This window comes from Paroedura picta, chromosome 7 (genome assembly GCF_049243985.1).
Source record: "Paroedura picta isolate Pp20150507F chromosome 7, Ppicta_v3.0, whole genome shotgun sequence".
Taxonomy (NCBI): domain Eukaryota; kingdom Metazoa; phylum Chordata; class Lepidosauria; order Squamata; family Gekkonidae; genus Paroedura; species Paroedura picta.
In genome coordinates, this window is record NC_135375.1 from 121514579 (window position 1) to 121532474 (window position 17896).

Consider the following 17896-nt stretch of genomic DNA (forward strand, 5'->3'; position numbering starts at 1 on the left):
GAACTTCAAGAGGAACTAAGAAAGAAAAGGAAAATGTTCAGGAAATGGAGGGAAGGACAGAGCTCTAAAGAAGAGTACCTACAGGTTACTAGGCACTGTAGATCAATCATCAGAAAGGCCAAAGCTGAGAGTGAGCTAAGATTGGCCAGGGAAGCCCACTGTAACAAGAAAAGATTTTTCAGTTACGTGAGGAGCAAACGTAAAGTAAAGGAGGCAATAGGCCCGCTGTTGGGTGCGGATGGACAAACTCTAACGAAAGATGCAGAGAAAGCAGAAAGGCTTAGTGCCTATTTTACATCTGTTTTTTCCCACAGGTCAAAGTGTTTAGGCACGTCTAGAGATGGCTGTAGCCAAAGGACAGTGTCTGGGTGGCAGGTTAAAATGGATAGAGAGGTTGTCGAGAGGCATTTAGCTGCACTGGATGAGTTCAAATCCCCTGGTCCAGATGAAATGCACCCGAGAGTACTCAAAGAACTTTCCAGAGAACTTGCACAGCCCTTGTCCATCATCTTCGGAACCTCTTTAAGGACTGGAGATGTCCCGGAGCACTGGAAAAGAGCAAACGTTATTCCGATCTTCAAAAAAGGGAGGAAGGATGACCCGGGAAACTACAGACCAGTGAGTCTGACCTCTGTTGTGGGGAAGATAATGGAGCAGATATTAAAGGGAGCGATCTGCAAACATCTGGAGGACAATTTGGTGATCCAAGGAAGTCAGCATGGATTTGTCTCCAACAGGTCCTGCCACACCAACCTAGTTTCCTTTTTTGACCAAGTAACAGGTTTGCTGGATCGGGGAAATTAGGTTGATGTCATTTACTTGGATTTTAGTAAAGCTTTTGACAAGGTTCCCCATGATGTTCTGATGCATAAGTTGAAGGACTGCAATCTGGATTTTCAGATAGTTAGGTGGATAGGGAATTGGTTAGAGAACCGCACTCAAAGAGTTGTTGTCAATGGTGTTTCATCAGACTGGAGAGAGGTGAGTAGCGGGGTACCTCAGGGCTCGGTGCTCGGCCCGGTACTTTTTAACATATTTATTAATGATCTAGATGAGGGGGTGGAGGGACTACTCATCATGTTTGCAGATGACACCAAATTGGGAGGACTGGCAAATACTCCGGAAGATAGAGACAGAGTTCAACGAGATCTGAACACAATGGAAAAATGGGCAAATGAGAACAAGATGCAATTTAATAAAGATAAGTGTAAAGTTCTGCATCTGGGTCAGAAAAATGAAAAGCATGCCTACTGGATGGGGGATACGCTTCTAGGTAGCACTGTGTGTGAACGAGACCTTGGGGTACTTGTGGATTGTAAACTAAACATGAGCAGGCAGTGTGATGCAGCGGTAAAAAAGGCAAATGCCATTTTGGGCTGTATCAACAGAGGCATCACATCAAAATCACAAGATGTCATAGTCCCATTGTATACGGCACTGGTCAGACCACACCTGGAGTACTGTGTGCAGTTCTGGAGGCCTCACTTCAAGAAGGACATCGATAAAATTGAAAGGGTACAGAGGAGAGCGACGAAGATGATCTGGGGCCAAGGGACCAAGCCCTATGAAGATAGGTTGAGGGACTTGGGAATGTTCAGCCTGGAGAAAAGGAGGTTGAGAGGGGACATGATAGCCCTCTTTAAGTATTTGAAAGGTTGTCACTTGGAGGAGGGCAGGATGCTGTTTCTGCTGGCTGCAGAGGAGAGGACACGCAGTAATGGGTTTAAACTGCAAGTACAATGATATAGGCTAGATATCAGGAAAAAGTTTTTCACAGTCAGAGTAGTTCAGCAGTGGAATAGGCTGCCTAAGGAGGTGGTGAGCGCCCCCTCACTGGAAATCTTCAAGCAAAGGTTGGATACACACTTTTCTTGGATGCTTTAGGATGCTTAGGGCTAATCCTGCGTTGAGCAGGGGGTTGGACTAGATGGCCTGTATGGCCCCTTCCAACTCTATGATTCTATGATTCTATGATTCTAAACGAGGAAGACCCAATATGAGATGGATGGACTCAACCGAGGAAGCCCACAATTTGATACAGGTTGTAGCCTTACCAGAATCCACATGAGATAAGTAGATGCCTGGGCCTATGAATCAGGATGGCTTTGAAGCTGAAGCCTTGGAAAGCAGATGATTGTCTGATTACATAAAGTTTCATTGGCTTTCTTAGGCTGCTGTGTCCTTTTGGCCGAGCCCAACTGGGTCATCTTTTTATCATTACTCATGAATCCCATTCTGAGCATCCTGGCAAACTGTCGAGTTGTGTCTCACCATTCATAGTAACTTTGTTAAATGCCACTTGACTGGACGAGCTCTCTTTTGGGTTGTCTCTGGAGTTCATTAGGGGCCATGGGAGGCTGCCCTGGCTTTGGGGCGGCTGGGCAAGGAGCCTCCAAATTGCTAGCTTGTCTTTCTTTTTGTCGAGGTCAGAGGAGCATTACGGGGCCTTTTAAACAGTCATGAAAAAGAAAAGTTCGAAGATGACACATGCGAGAGGTTGTGAAACACTCTGCCTTCTGCACTCCCCTGCTGAACTCCTGTGATTTTTGCAGCCTTATTAATGTTAGAAGGAGCTCAGAGGGAAACTGCTGGCAATGCTTCTGCAGTAGTTCTGGACATGGTTTTTACAAGCGGGGCCAAGGTCACGGACAGGGCAGGCTGAGCAATTTGTAAAGGAAGAATGCAAGTGGCTGTTTGAAAACATTGCACTGTTGGTGGCCATGCGCGAAGTTCGATCGCCAGTGCAAAGGACGGCCCACCTTGCACGAACATGCACACCACGTCAGGGCAAATGCAATGCATGTTTAACGAGAGCCAAATAGAAGTGGGGAAAGAAGAATGAGAATGGCGCATCTGACATAGGAGAGCCGAGCAATAGAGTTGTGCAAAGTGAGGGAAGGGGTTCTCTTGGCCAACCGTTGGGCCAATATAGAGAGTTCTGACACAAAACATATGTATGGCCTATTCCAGAACTGCCATACAAGAGACCAGGGTGTTTTATTAGGCCCGTACTTCATGTCTTACCTAACTGCAGAACAAATTTTAAGTCCAATGGCACCTTTAAGACCAACAAAGTTTTATTCAAGTTGTATTTACCTTTTTAGTGTATGGTCATATGGAGAGCTACAGTTTGTCCACCCCTAGCTACACAGCCTTAACTCACTTCAGTCCTTACAAGAAGGGCTGTATATCCTCTTTATTTTTTTTTTATTTGGAACAGTAAATTAGAATAGTAGATTGGATTGGAATGGAATGAATAGGAGAATGTGATGTAATTTGGAATGGTAGACTGGAATGAAGTTTCTGGTCTGGGAACAGAGAAAATATACTGCACAGCCAATAGCCCCGCCTCAAAGAAAAGGACACTGTAAGGCTGCCTCCCCAGAGGGGGCCTGGCATCCCATCTGTCCTTAGCCCTCCAGAGGAACTGGTTGGCTGCAGAGGAACACTGTGTGAGACAGGATGCTGGACTGGATGGACTACTGGTCTAATCCAGCAGCTCTGTTCTTAGGTTCTTATGAGTTGGGGAGTGAAGACAGTGAAAGCTGTTTGTTGAGGGAAAATGGCATTGTTATTCATTTTTTCATCAAAGGACCGGGACAGCTGTGGGGCAGGGCATTTGGCCCTTGCTTGTGATTTGTTGGCTCCAGTTCATCCATTTTGAAACAATGAACAACAAAGCTTCCATGCTCAAACTATCTATATGAGGGGGAAACTGTCCCCAAAGATCAACACACTAATATTTACTTTCAGTTGTGGAAGTGGTTGTTTTTAATCAGAAAGAAAATTGAAAGATACAGCAAAGAAGGTCTTTTCTTCCGCCCAGGAAACGTGAAAAACTCTTGAGTTCAGATGAAATGAACATCAGATGGGGGGAAATCCCATAATAGGGTTGCCAGCTCCTGGCTGGGGAATACCTGGAGAGAGTGGGGTTTGTAAAGGGGAGGGAAGGCAGGGGGTATACTGCCCTAGAGATCTCCCTACAAAGCCTCCATTTTCTCCAGGGGAATTGATCATGGTCAGCTGGAAATCAATTATAATAGCGGATCATCTCCAGGGGCCATCTGGAGGTTGGTAACCCTTCCAATGTTGCCCAATAAGCTTGCCAGTCTTATCTTGTGAAAAGGAAGAAAATACTTCATAAGTAGGAAACATCAGACGTGTAGATCCAAGACCAACTTCCAGCGTAGCGAAATGAAGCTTTGGTACTTGACCCATTCCAATACGGCTTTTGAGGAGGAAAGGACTGGACCAAAAAGAGTACCTTCCCAGGCTGGACAGAGTACAGCTTACACCTGTTCAGATGGTCAGGAATCTGGGTTGACATTTGCTGCCTCTGTATCTATGGAGACTCAAGTCACAAGGGTAGCTCAGCTGGTGCTCTTCCCTCATTGCCAAGCAAAGCTACTAACACCCTATCTGGCCCCGGAGCACCTGGCTATAGCAATCCATGAAACAGTCATCACCAGACTTGATTTCTGTAAATCACTCTACACTGCCTTGCCCCATCCATGTTCTGGAAGCTCCGGCTGGTCCAGAACACAGCTGCTCAGATCCTCACTTGAACACCATGGGGGGCCTATATAAGACCAGGGCTGATTCTGCACTTTGTTTATTATTGTTGTGGATCCCTCTGAATTCAGATCAATTTGAACTCGTGTACTCCTCTATCCCCCCCTTGAAACAGAAAAGTGTTCTGCATGTGATAAGGGAAGCTCAGAAGAGAGGGGGGGGGGGTCCAAGCGCGGTAGGAGTCTCTTTCTTTTCTTGAATGGGGGAGGGAGGATTGGAGACAGCAGAGAAGAGGGAATAAATCCAAGAGGAAAATCTCTGCCGAGAGAAGTTAGGGCTGCTGAAGCTTTTGCTGAGAGAAGTTAGGGTTTCCCCTTTAAGGTTTGCAACCTGGGAACAAGGAAGCCTTTGAACTGGTGCCCTGGCCAATCAGGCTTTTCTACAGCATCGGAAGCTAGAGGCAGCAAGTCAGTTCGGGAAAAGCAAAGAACTGCACCTTTACTCATGCTGAGGATTATATCCACTCCAGGATATTGCGGGGAAAAGGTAGAGTGACTCCGGATCAATCCTACTTGTTGTAGATGAAAATTTTAAATCTCCCAAAATCGAAACAGAAATTGCATTCAATGTAGATGGCAGGGACTAAATCAACCTGGGATTGGAATAAAAGCTCCATGCAGATTCAGCCCTGCTCTTCGGCAGCTGCACTGGCTCCAAGTGGATTTCCAGATTGTGCTCAAGGTTCTTGTTTTCACCTTCAAGGCTTCCCTTTTAATGATCTGGGCCCAGCATATCTGAATATGTGTCCCAGAGAGTAAACATCAATAAGCTGAGAGTCCCCAGCCCCAGCTTGGTGGAAGATCTTCCAAAGGACTTAAAGAATTCCATAGGGCCTGCAAGATGGAACTCTTCCACTGAGACTATAGTTGAGGCTAGCATGAACAATATCTAACATGGGCTTCCCCCACTCTTCCCCCTACCCCTTACCCCTTCAGGGGCTGATGTAGCCTGATCTGGAAGATGGCAGCAGACATTTTGGAAATATTAATATTTAATGCTAAGCTAAACATTTATTTAAATGATTTTATTTTACTGCTAATTTATAAACGAATTGTTTTTGATTGTTAGTCTTGTACACTGCCCCAAGAGGACTTGCTCGAGAGGGAGCGGCATAGCTTTGCGGCTCCTGTTTGGGCCCTCCGAGTTTTTATCCCGGACAGGGCCCGCCCCTTCTCCTCCCACATTGCCCTTACTCAATTATTACTACCGTTAAAGATGAATAAATAAATAAATGTGCCCCACGAAAACAGTACTGTTCAAACTGTAATGGCTAAAGACGTGAAACCCGAAGATCAATGTGGTTTTTGCCAAAATAAGTTTTACATAGATATGTTGAGGGTCTGGGTTGGGGTGGGTACATATCCACCCCACCTTTTCCCAAAGTTGTTTCCCAGTTTTTATGAGTATATTATTTCCCCAGGCATGGCACTAAAATGCTGAGGAAAAAATATTTTCCCTTTTAGAATGCGTAAGGATATTTTCCCTTTTAGAATGTGTAAAATGTTTTTAAAGCCAATGGTATACTTCCTTTCTACAGACCATGTATTATTATGAGTTTTGTGTAAAACCATTTGCAGGATTAGATCTTTTGTACTGAAGATGCAGAAGGCAAACTTTCACAGAAATGTTCATTGTTGAAGCATGGCCCATTTTAGCCACAATTGCCCTGTGTGTAGAATGATCTTTCTGCACAGCTCAGCTGTCACAAACAGCCCAGAAGGTCATCCCCAGAACCAACAGAGCAGACTCCCAGGCAGCAGGAATATCACTAAGGTTAGTTTTTATTGCAGGAACATTCAAGAGCAAGCATCAGAAGAAGTCATTCACAGACTTAGGGATTGTCAAAGACACGTTACGAAGGGGGGCCAAGAGAGTTATAGGCTCAGCGCCCCCCCCCCCCAAGCTGCATGGGAAGACCTGTTCTCATGAAAGAGCCATTTGATCCGAGAGAGTGGGAAACTTGAAGCTGAACAGTCTAGCTATTGGGCCAGGTGACCTGGCTGCAGCTACTCTATGCCAAATGTTTACATTTCAAAGTGGGAACAGGGAGATAACCCATTAGCATAAGGATAGATTCAAGTGGGTGGCCGTGTTGGTCTGAAGGAGCACAACAAAATCAGAGCCCAAGAGCCCAAGAGAAAGACACCGAAATGCAACTTGCAGCCACACGGCTGCCACCAGCAAAACGAAGGCCTTTCAAAGAGCATTGCAGCATATGAGTAGGGAAGAGCAGGGGCCCAGGAGCACCTGAAATCTGACAACGTTTGTGGCCAGGAGGGAGCTTTGGGGAATCACGGCTCACACAGCCTGGAAGGTGCTGCTGTTCTCTGGGAGCCGAGACTGAGGAAAGCTCCTCCCTGCCGCAGATGCTGGACGTTTTAAGGTGCTACTGGGCTCCGGCACACGTCTGCTGCTACCGACAGGCTCCCTGACTTGATGGTACAACACACAACACAGTCAGAGTCCAGCAGCACCTTTAAGACCAGCAAAGATTGATTCAAGGTGGGAGATTTCGAGTGCACAGATAAATTTTTAATAGAAATCAACACTGCCGGGTTGTTATGGAGAAATGCCATCATGATACAGCACCCTCCCCCTTTTGGGGGGATTCATGTTCTTTTGGACTTTATTTCTGTCAGGTTGGATTTCTAAGACACTGAACAATGGTCCTTAAAGCCGAAAAGTCAACTTGTGTAAATGGTTGGCTTAAAAACAAAATGCTCAGACCGCTGTATGATCGGGAGAAGGATGCTTGATCCCCCACCCTTTCCCAGCTCATTTCCCACCTCCAGAAAACACAAATGGGACTGTTTTTGCTTGTCTGAGTTGTGGGAAGGTTGGATGTGGTAACAGAAGCCCAAAAAGTCATTTTGTGTTAAAAATTGACAAAACTCGACCCAGCTCCTTGACAGCCTCGGGATGCAGGCAATATCATGTGGAGGGGGCTCTATAAACCACCAACATTCGAAGGCTATCCAGGCGCAGATTCCTCATGTGGAAATAGTCAAACTACATGCTGAAGGGAGCAACACCCATGCAGAAGGAAAAAGAAAGCCCAGTGCACCAGCAAAGTGAAAGTGAGTTGGCATTCAGAAGAGAAGAATACACCTGACTGAAATGCACAGGAAAAGCAAAAGAAAACACCAGTGCACAAAAAGGCCATAGTCTCCCCTCCCCTCATGTCTTTAAATGAAAAGCAGCCTTATGGTTTCCAAATTACAATTTATTATTGTTCATTTCCTTCATTTATAGTCCTCTTTCTCCCTAGTGGGAACCAAGATGGCTTACAAAATTCTCCTCTTCTCCAGTTTATCCTCACCATAACAGATCCAACACATTACAGCCCATTCAAAAGTGGCTGTAGAGCATGTTATCTACCTGAGCCTTATGGGAGGGTGGCATAGAAATCGAATGAATGAATGAATGAATGAATGAATGAATGAATGATACAATGGCCACCATTTAAAATGTAAATCCAGTGAAAGATGGTATATTAATAAGTAACACTGGCGGCAATTAATCCTGACACGGAAAGCTGGCTTTCATAGTTGTTTTGACATTGTTGGGGTAAGGAGCCAGTGTGGATGTCCCTTTTAGAAGAACACAAATGTGGGTTTTCACAGCCCTTTCATGTTGGGGTTTGAATCCCGCCCAGTTTGAAGTGATCCAGGCTGCCTCCGAACCAGGAAGACACAGAGATCTGCTGCGATGGAGCTTGAATGGCGACTTCCCTAAGAAGCTTCTCCCCAGTGAAGAAAGTTTTCAGGGCAAAAAGGAGCACTTTTGCCTTTTATTCATGCCTGTTTCAGGCCTATTTCATGGGGGGATGAGATTCAGTATATGGCTGATGGGCACCAGTATCGTGGCTGGCTGTTCATACCTGTCCTTATTGTTGTGTCACAATTTCTAGTACTTTCAGAAGCTGTTGTGTTTGGCTTACAAAATGAAACAAAAGTGAAGACAATGTGCATGACAATCCAGCAGCGAACCCAGCAGCCAAAAGAGAAAGCCCTGAGCAGTTCAAAATTAGATCAATGGATTTCAGGCTAAAGGCACTCCAAAAATGGTATTCATAAAAAAAATCAGCCCCTTAATGAGTTGGATTAGCAATGCTAGCCCCTGATTAGGATCTAGGGGGCCTCTGGAATGACCGGCCATCTCCAGACTCAAGAGGTCAGTTCCCCTGAGGAAAGGGGCTGCTTGGGAGGGTAGCATTATACAACAGAGATCCCTTCCTGCCCCCAATCCCGCACACTCCCAGCCCCACCCCCACCCTAAATCTCCAGGTATTTTCCCACCCCAGAGCTACCGACCCTAGCCTTGATGAACAGAATGTTTTGGCCCTGTAGCCCCCCAAAATAAAAACACAAGCACCAGTCGAGCCTTAAAAGAATAGGATTTCCATAGGTGAGGGGCCACCACTGAAAAGGCTGTGTCTGGTTGCCATTCACTTCTCTATGGAAGCACAAACAGCAGGTCTTAACAGATAGCCTGGGACAGTATGAGATAGGGTTGCCAGATACCCTCGAAAAGTCTCATGCAACCAAAATGGCAGCTTTATCACTTTATTCTGATGGATGCTAAGTTTTCACCAAGGTGCCAAGGGACAATCTGCCCACTCTAATGACTCACACCCCTCCTGTCTTTGCAAATCAGTGGACATTAAGGAGAGGGTTTTGCTTCTTGGTTTGTATTTCTGCATGTGATAGATACAACAGGAAAAGGTCTTGCACACATTGTGTTGGGCCAGTTGAGACAAAAGGATGGACCATTCGGGTCTAATCATGAACAAAGAAAGAGGGAAGAATAAACTTAACCCATGTACTGAATTAAGAACCAAAAGGTTTTTAAAAATCCAAATTTTAGGGCCTAGCAATTCTGTATCTCTGGATAAAACAGTTCTGTATCTCAATATATAATGTGTGTTATCAAATATAGGAAATTACATGTATTTATTGTAAAGAAATAAGCACTATATGAGTCAGGATGCTGGACTAGATGAACCTTCACTGGTCTGATCCAGCAGGGCTCTTCTGATGTTCTTATGAAGGCCTTGGCTTCTCTGCCCTGTTGTTGGCCCTCCAGATGAACTGGTTGGCCAGTGTGGGAGACAGGATGCTGGACTAGATGGACTATTGGTCTGATCCAGCAGAACTCTTCTGATGTTCTTATGAAGGCCTCAGCCTTTTTGCCCTGTTGGACCATTGGTCTGATCCAGCAGGGCTCTTCTCAGCTGTAGACTGAGCCTAAATTTTGTTCTGCCAAGGAATCCTTGTGTATCTACCACAGAATCCAATTGTGTTGTAGATCGCCCTGGAGCATGGTACAGCAACAAGTCCAGCTCACTTTGGGCATGGGTAAAGCTTCCTGGAACTCTCTATGCCTGTGTGGGCCAACAATGCATCCTGAAAGACACCTTGATGCTCTCCTGTGTGTGGCTGGAGAAGGCTGTCTGCCATTACGGGTCTTCTCACTGAGCCCTGATAAGCGCTGGAGGCATCCGGAGGCACCAGGGATCATAGCTGGAACGCCACAGGCACATATAATTGTTTCAAGCCATAGTCCTTGGCCCAGCAGTCTGGAACAGGGGTAGTCAACCTGTGGTCCTCCAGATGTCCATGGACTATGTCCCATGAGCCCCTGCCAGTGTTTGCTGACAGGGGCTCATGAGATTTGAAGTCCATGGACATCTGGAGGACCACAGGTTGACTACCCCTGGTCTGGAAGCTCTGAACAACTTATTCCCCCCCCCCCCCGCCACATCAAACACTGACTACAAAATAAGAGTCATCATGTTGTAGCCAATTTTTTTATGAATATTTGTTTCAAAATAGAAATATCACGCTCTGTTTCTTTTAAACAAAACACCATAGATTTAAGACACCTTGAGGAAATGTTGTTATTCCCTTCACGTAATAACAGGAAAAAAATATGGCGAAAGAAGCAAAGTAACTAGTGATAAAAATGATAATTTAAAAAGAATCCACCCTCATGCTGGACGTTAGCAAAGCATTTACAGAAGCATTCAAGCCGAGCCTCGGTCGCTTTCTGATCTGTTCTGTTTTAGAATTCAGTTCCGCAAATCATAGAATCATAGAATCATAGAATCATAGAGTTGGAAGGGGCCATACAGGCCATCTAGTCCAACCCCCTGCTCAACGCATCCTTCATGAACTTCATGCCATTCTGTGTACAGGTGCTATAACTGAGTGATATATATTTTTTAACTTTTCGATTGCTCTTGGTTGCTTAATCCAGTGGCTCACTGATAAGACTCGGGCGAGTTTTCATGATCTGAACATGCACAGAACTTCAGCTAACACATCAAATTTGCAATCCAATGATAAAGCACCTGGGTTTAAATTAATCTAGTCCAATTGAATGCGCTCCCGTCTTAAGCAGAATCCCACCCAGTTAAGCCAGTTGACAGATTCAGAGGGTAGCTGTGTTGGTCTACAGTCGAACTTCAAGATCCAAGACTAGTGGCACATTAGTTTGTGGTGCAGGGGTGGCCAAACTGTGGCTCTCCAGATGCCGGGGCTCATGGGGATTGTAGTCCGTGGGCATCTGAAGAGCCACAGCTTGGCCACCCCGATGGAGAGCTTTGACACTCAACAGCACATACCCGCAAAACAGTTTTGGCCTCTAGGTGCACGTGGACTTGACTGGGGTTTAAAAGTATGTAACTTGCTTCAGGACTGCATGTCTAACCTTTTTGGAATTCAAGTACTTCACATCCGCTGATGGAAAACTGGCCCATCCAGCTGAAGTTCAGGTTTTTCGAATTAATCCAGGGAAAAGTGTGTTTCCTAAAGAGCGACGATCGAACGGCATTGCACTGACATCAACTGGATAGCAAGAAGCCTGGCTTTGCTTCAAACTAATCTGATCCTGCGATAGCAAATCTGTTTTGTAGAAACAGGCATCTATGCACAGGTTGTGCTTCTGCTGCATTCAAAAAGGGAGTGTAGGAGTGGCGCAGGGTTGGCATCTCTGGGTAGGGGAAAACCCGGAGATTTTGGGGGTGGAGCCTGAAGAGGGAGGGGCTTGGGGAGGGGAGGGACTTCAATGGGGTATAACGCCTTCTAAGCAGCCATTTTCTCCAGGAGAACTGATCTCTGTTGCCTGGAGGTGAGCTGTCATTCTGGGGGATCCCCAGGACCCATCTGGAGGCTGAGATCCCCCGGATTGGGAGCGGCTGAACGCAGAAGGAGTCTGAATCCAGGCAATGACATTCTTCCTTTCTACTCAACAGCAGGGCCCAAGCACATGTTGTCAGCAGCCTGCCTGTTCTTGCATGTAAAGTCCTGGAAGGGGAACTCAGTTGTCCATGTCTTTTCATGAGGGACCAGAGATCAAATTCGTCTGAGAAAACGGCATTCTTGGGCCTTTGGGGGGGGGGGGGGGAGACGAGGAGGCCGACAATGCGACCCAGTGGAGAAGGAAGCTTATATATATATATATATTAATGCAATTATGAAAATGAAGATGCAATGCCACTGAATAAAGTTTTATTATGTGTTTGGTTTTTTTTTTAAGTGTAAGGCTGTTGGCGTCATCATTGTGACATTTAAAACACCTCCTGAAAAAACGTATAGTTTTTGCCCGATGAAACGTGCTTGGTTAAAAATAGCTTACACTTGCTTAGGGTTTTGTCATGGTTCTGTTTATTTTCCCCAGGGTGGGATGTAATTTAGGGTACCTGATTCAAAGAGATTCGCCACGTCCGGCATGCGCCCCTGCTCAGAGGAGGCCGGTGGGCCTAGTGCCAGGGGCTCTCCCAGGGCCTTTCGAAAGCTAATGGAAGCTGTGCCCAATTGGTAGTTGTCGGCAGGAGAGCCAGTTGTTCAGTTTATGCATGACCATGTTTTCTCTCAGGACTTTTTTTGGATTGTTGCCTTTTTTCCTTGATGCTGCTTTCCTTGAGGCCTCAGTTCTCTTTTGGGGGACTCTGCTTTCTCACAGCTGGACGGACGAGTCTTGTTCTTCTCCTTGGCGTTCCTGGTGCCACCGCCCCAAAACCAGGCAGAAAAGAGAGGAAAAGAAAGAATTGGAATTATTAAAACGATATGAACATAATACACTCGAGCCACTTCAGTCCACTAGAGCAGCCTTCCGGCTGCCGCGGCCCGCTGCTTCTGAGTAAGGGGAGAGGGCGGTCCGGAGCCCCACGCACGTGCGGCAGCCCCAGCACAAACGCGCATGCGCGGACTCGCAGCGTGTGTGCTTTTATTTATTTATTTATTTATTTATTTATTTATTTATTTATTTATTTATCATACTTCTATACCGCCCTCCCCGGAGGCTCAGGGCAGTTTACATTATAACAGAGAACAATACATAAAACAGTCTGTAGAACATGTATAACTGATAACTAATAATTGTAACCAAATAACAACACAGTATAACAGTAAACAATATAGTAATACAAACAGGTCCAGGGCTTATTGATGGAATTCTGAGTGGGGGGGAGCAGGGGCCCTTGGTCGCTGTAGATTACGTCTGGTCTCGGCCAAATGCCTGGTGGAGGAGCTCCTTTTTGCAGGCCCTGCGGAACTGTTTAAGCTCCGTCAGGGCCCTGATCTCCTCTGGGAGCTCGTTCCACCAGGTAGGGGCCAGGACAGAGAATGCTCTGGCCCTGGTTGAGACCAGGCGGGCTTCTTTAGGGCCAAGGATCCTTAGCTGATTGGAGGCAGTAGAGCGCAGAGCTCTTTTGGGGGCATAGGCGGGGAGGCGGTCCCTCAGGTACACTGGGCCCTGACCGCGTATGGCCTTGAAGGTAATTACCAGAACCTTTAGTCTGATCCGGAATTCAACTGGTAACCATTGCAGCTGGTGGAGAATAGGCCGGATATGAGACCTCCACGGTGTTGCTGTGAGGATCCTGGCTGCTGCATTTTGAACCAGTTGTAGTTTCCGGGTCAGGGCTGAGGGCAGGCCTGCGTAGAGCGAGTTACAAAAGTCCAGTCTAGAGGTGACCGTCGCATGGATCACTGTGGCTAGGTGTTCTGGGTCCAGGTAGGGCGCTAGTAGTTTGGCTTGGCGGAGATGGTAGAATGCCAGCCGTGCTACCTTTGTGATCTGGGCCTGAGTTTGCACGTTTTGCGCGTTTGCGCAGCCGCGGCTCCCTCTCCCCGCCCCTCCAGGCCGCCAGCAAATCAGCCGTTGAAGCGGTCGATTAGCTTGCGGCCCAGCAAGCTTCTCATCCCCCCCTTCCGAAGCAAGAAGTGAGGGGGGGCAGGAAGAGGGAGCCGCGGCCCGGTGCCAAGGCCTTCACGGCCTGACGCCGGGCTGCGGCCCGGGGGTTGGGGACCACTGCACTAGAGCTAGAAGCATTCTAGAATTTTATTTTTATGTTGGTTGACTTCCTTTATGCCTCTCCCTTCTCCCCAGTGGAGACCCAAGGGCGTTTACACCATTCTCCTGTGACAGAAACTCGGTAAGGTAGGATGAAGCGGAGTCTGTGACTGTCCCAAAGTCTCCAAGCAAAGTCTCCAAGCAAGCTTCCATGAAAGAGTAGGGATTCCAGCCTGGATCTCCTGGATCCTGGCCAGACATTCTAACAGCTACACCAAATGGAGGCCCTTTAGAGCAGGGCTAGTCAAACTGCGGCCCGCCAGATGTCCATGGACTACACTTCCCATGAGCAAATGCTGGCAGGGGCTCATGGGAATTGTAGTCCATGGACATCTGGCAGGCCGCAGTTTGACTACCCCTGCTTTAGAGCAATAGCAGACGACATGAAGAAAGGTTCCAGCGCTGTATTGCTTTAGAACAGGCTTTCTCGACTACCCGAAGGAGTCTCAGAGCAGCTTACAAGCGCCTTCCCCTCCTTTGCCCACAACAGGCACCCAGTGAGGGAGGTGGGGCTGAGCGATTTCTATGAGAACCCTCAGGCCGCATAGCTCTGCCGACAACATGATGCCCATTCTCAGGGAAGCCTCATCAGAACCTGTTCCCACAAGCGGAAATGTCAGCGTCTGCCTTACCTTGTGTCCTTCTGGAAGTCTGCACTCTCCTTACTGGTGTTTCTAAAGAAAACAAACCCCAAATCAACACGTTGCAATCAGACATCATTCATCAGGAGCAACTGGAATGGAGCCAGAACTTCTCTTGCACGGCAGATGTTCAGGCCAAAGATTTCTTCCCGCCATTTTGCCCCTTTATGCAGCTGGAGACCTCTGCCAACCCAACTCTATGCCTTTCTCTGTTTCTTATATAACCAAGCATTTCTGAAAAGTAGATAATTCTAAAATAATATATATGTAAATACTATAATAGAGAGAGTATGTTGTACTTATTCAATGGCTATCTTATTTTGCAAACAGTGCTGTGAAATGCTGTGAAGGCCACGCAGGATCAACGGAAACAAACAGAAGCTGAATCTGTAAGCACCGACGGCAGAGGGAGGGTGTTTCTCCACCAGCATCCACATGGGCCTCTTCCGCGTCCACATGGGCCTCCGCGGGGCTAGGCCCTGTTGGCCCCCAGAGTACCTAAGGGAGTGCAGAAAATATCTGCATTTCCTTGAAGTGGGATAATAGGGGACTAATGCGTGTCAGGCCAGGAGAGGTCCGCCCCGGCTGCAATGTCATGTGGAAGCAGGGATCAGCCCCGCTGCCATATGGACACCCTCCTGGCCTTTTCCGCCCATGCAGAATCAGCCAGAGATATCTTTTCAGAAGCCTTCTTCCCATACCAGGGTCCCCCAATCTTTTTGAGCCTGCTGACACTTCCAGAAACTGGGCACAGTGCGGTAGGTGCAACCACAGAATGGCTGCCCTCAATGGTTCTCCACACTGGAGGGAGAGCTGGATAGATGATCTTCCATCCCACAGTGAAGATGCTTGTGCTGGGTTGGCAGCGACTGTCAAAACTATGTTTCTAAAAATCTGCACCACCAATCAGAAGTCTTCCTGGGCAAAAGTTCCACCCATGGTGGCTAGCTCTGGTTTGGGAAATACCTGGAGGCTTTGGGGGTGGAGCTTGGAGTGGGTGGGGTTTGAGGCAGGAGTATAATGCTCTAGAGCAGGGGTAGTCAAACTGCGGCCCTCCAGATGTCCATGGACCACAATTCCCAGAAGCCCCTGCCAGCGAATGCTGGCAGGGGCTTCTAGGAATTGTAGTCCATGGACATCTGGAGGGCTGCAGTTTGACTACCCCTGCTCTAGAGTGTACCCCCCAAAACAGCCCTTTTCTCCAGGCAAACTGGCCTCTTTACCCTGGAGATGAGCTATAATTCCAGGGGATCTCCAGGTCCCACCTGGGGACTGGCATCCCTAGCCCCTGGCCACTTTCTAAAAACACTTGGGGGGAGGTGTCAGGAAAGGTGTTGGAAGGTACCAGGAAAGCTCCCTCTGTTTCCAAAGCAGCTTGCTCTTAAGACAGGACAGAACGCTGTTTTGAGAAAGAGAGTCCAAATTGCCTTGAGCAAATGGAATTACTTGAATGTTTCTTTGGATCCTCGCCACAACAGCAATGTAAAAAAACATGATGCAAAGACCCGCTGATTTCCCTGGAGGGAGATCTGAGTAGGCTACCCTTTGTTTGGGGAAAGAAAACTGGATTACCAAAATGTTTGTTTGCCTTACATATGGGAGAGTAAATACCTGAAATGATTGCATCAACTCAGTTGATGACTAGAATTGTCTGATCCAATAAGTTTGAAGTTGAGGGGGGGGGGGGTAAATGTAAGATTAATGGAGGGGACCTGTGGTCCAAAAAATCCCATAACTAGCTGGCAATTCTGAGCGGTTTCCCCATCCAGAAGATGTGAAATTCCACACACACTGTTAGATATTGGGGTCCAAGATTTCCAGATGCAAACCTTATGCAGGAAATCTGGGTTTGCAGAAGGGAAGCAATGGGGCCTCTGACCTTGTGAACAGGTCCAAACATTCCTTAGGTACTTTAATATTCTTTTTTGATGGGGCAAGATCTACATCTTGAACAAGTTGTTAACCTAACAAAAATTAGAGTCCAATTGCACCTTTAAGACCAACAAAGATTTATTCAAGCTGTGAGCTTTTGAGTGCATGCACTCTGTGCATGCCCTCGAAAGCCCCCACCTTGAATAAATATTAATTGGTTTTTGGACTCTAATTTTGTTGTCTACTTCAGACCAACACAGCGACCCACTTGAAACTATCCTATAACTTGTTAACCTGTCCTGTTCAGCCCATACAATTAATATTACATTTTCCTTAGGGAAACAAACATCCAATTGCTTTTTTGGCAATATTCTGACGTAGAGGTAAAGAAGACACGAACCAGCAGAAATTGAAAACTGCAGCTATGCAACAAATGCCCCAATTCTCAAGTTTACTGTCGAAATTCTCCTAGCAAGATGGGAATTGAGGAGGAGTGGGAAACAAGCCAAATCAAAATGATACACCAGGGGTCTCCAACCGGTTTGGTCTGGGGGCACCCTTCGAATTCCAACACAGTGTGTGTGTGCAGACACAAAAGGGCTTTTGCACAATGTCTGTGGCAACATACGGTGACACTCCTTGTGCTAGGTCGGTAGCTGCTGCCAAAGCAACATTAACACCCCCCCCCCAACAACGACCACCTGGATAACCGATTGAAACTCCAATGGTCAATCAAAAGCTTTACATGGTAAATGCCCCATCTGGCCTCACCCTCCTTCCAAAATACTTGCCAGGCACCAGGGAAAATGTTGGTGGCTGCCAGGGAGTCCAGGGGCACCCTGTTGGGCACCCCTGTTATAGACCAGCAAAGAGAAGGAAAGGCAAGTATCCTTTCTCCTTTAGCTTTAACTGGCTTCCATGGAAGTAATCAAATCCCCAGCTGCCTCACCCATCGCACGCAAGGGCAGTCCCATTTTACAACTAACCTTCCAGATGAATTTTCTTTATTTCTGTCTCGATAACCTTTGGTTCTCCCTCAGTTACTTTAGTAACCTTGGTGTACTCAGATCCGGCTATGGTAAGTAAGCATTAAAAAAAATCATTGGTTAAGTTGCAGACAGGGCCTTTGACAGGAAGAAAGGGCACTCCGGGCTGGGGGCAGCTGGCTCGGGGAACCCCCAGACACCGCCTGTGTTCCTTGAAGGGCCATGTTTACCAGAGACTCAGCTGGGCACTAAGCCTCCCAAATCCCTCACAGCTGGCAAGGAGCTTTTGCCTTGCAAAGGAAGAATGGTTTCCTCTCTGCTTTGGGCACCTGGGATTAGGAGACTGAAAAGTTTGGATGCTGCTGAAAGACTCTTCCCACTCGAGAGATATTGCCCGGATTTGCATTTTTAAAGGGTCAAGTTTTCTGCCTATGTCCACACTGAAATTTGCCTCTTCAGAAGCAGACT

General features: G+C 47.0%; 1 protein-coding gene across 5 annotated transcripts in view; it reads right to left on the bottom strand.

Annotated features, from left to right (window-relative positions):
• Positions 1–10367: 10367 nt before the first annotated feature.
• POSTN (periostin) overlaps positions 10368–17896 on the bottom strand; it is a 56972-nt gene continuing 49443 nt past the window's right edge. For 3 of the 5 annotated variants that reach the window (XM_077346250.1, XM_077346247.1, XM_077346249.1), the window contains 2 exons: positions 14562–14603; positions 10368–12573 (listed from right to left, as the gene is read on the bottom strand). In XM_077346250.1, coding sequence (XP_077202365.1) covers positions 12503–12573; positions 14562–14603 — 113 coding nt within the window. In that variant the 3' untranslated portion in view covers positions 10368–12502. Of the gene's footprint in view, positions 12574–14561; positions 14604–17428; positions 17516–17896 lie in introns of all 5 variants that reach the window. The other 2 variants (XM_077346248.1, XM_077346245.1) reach the window with 1 other exon arrangement.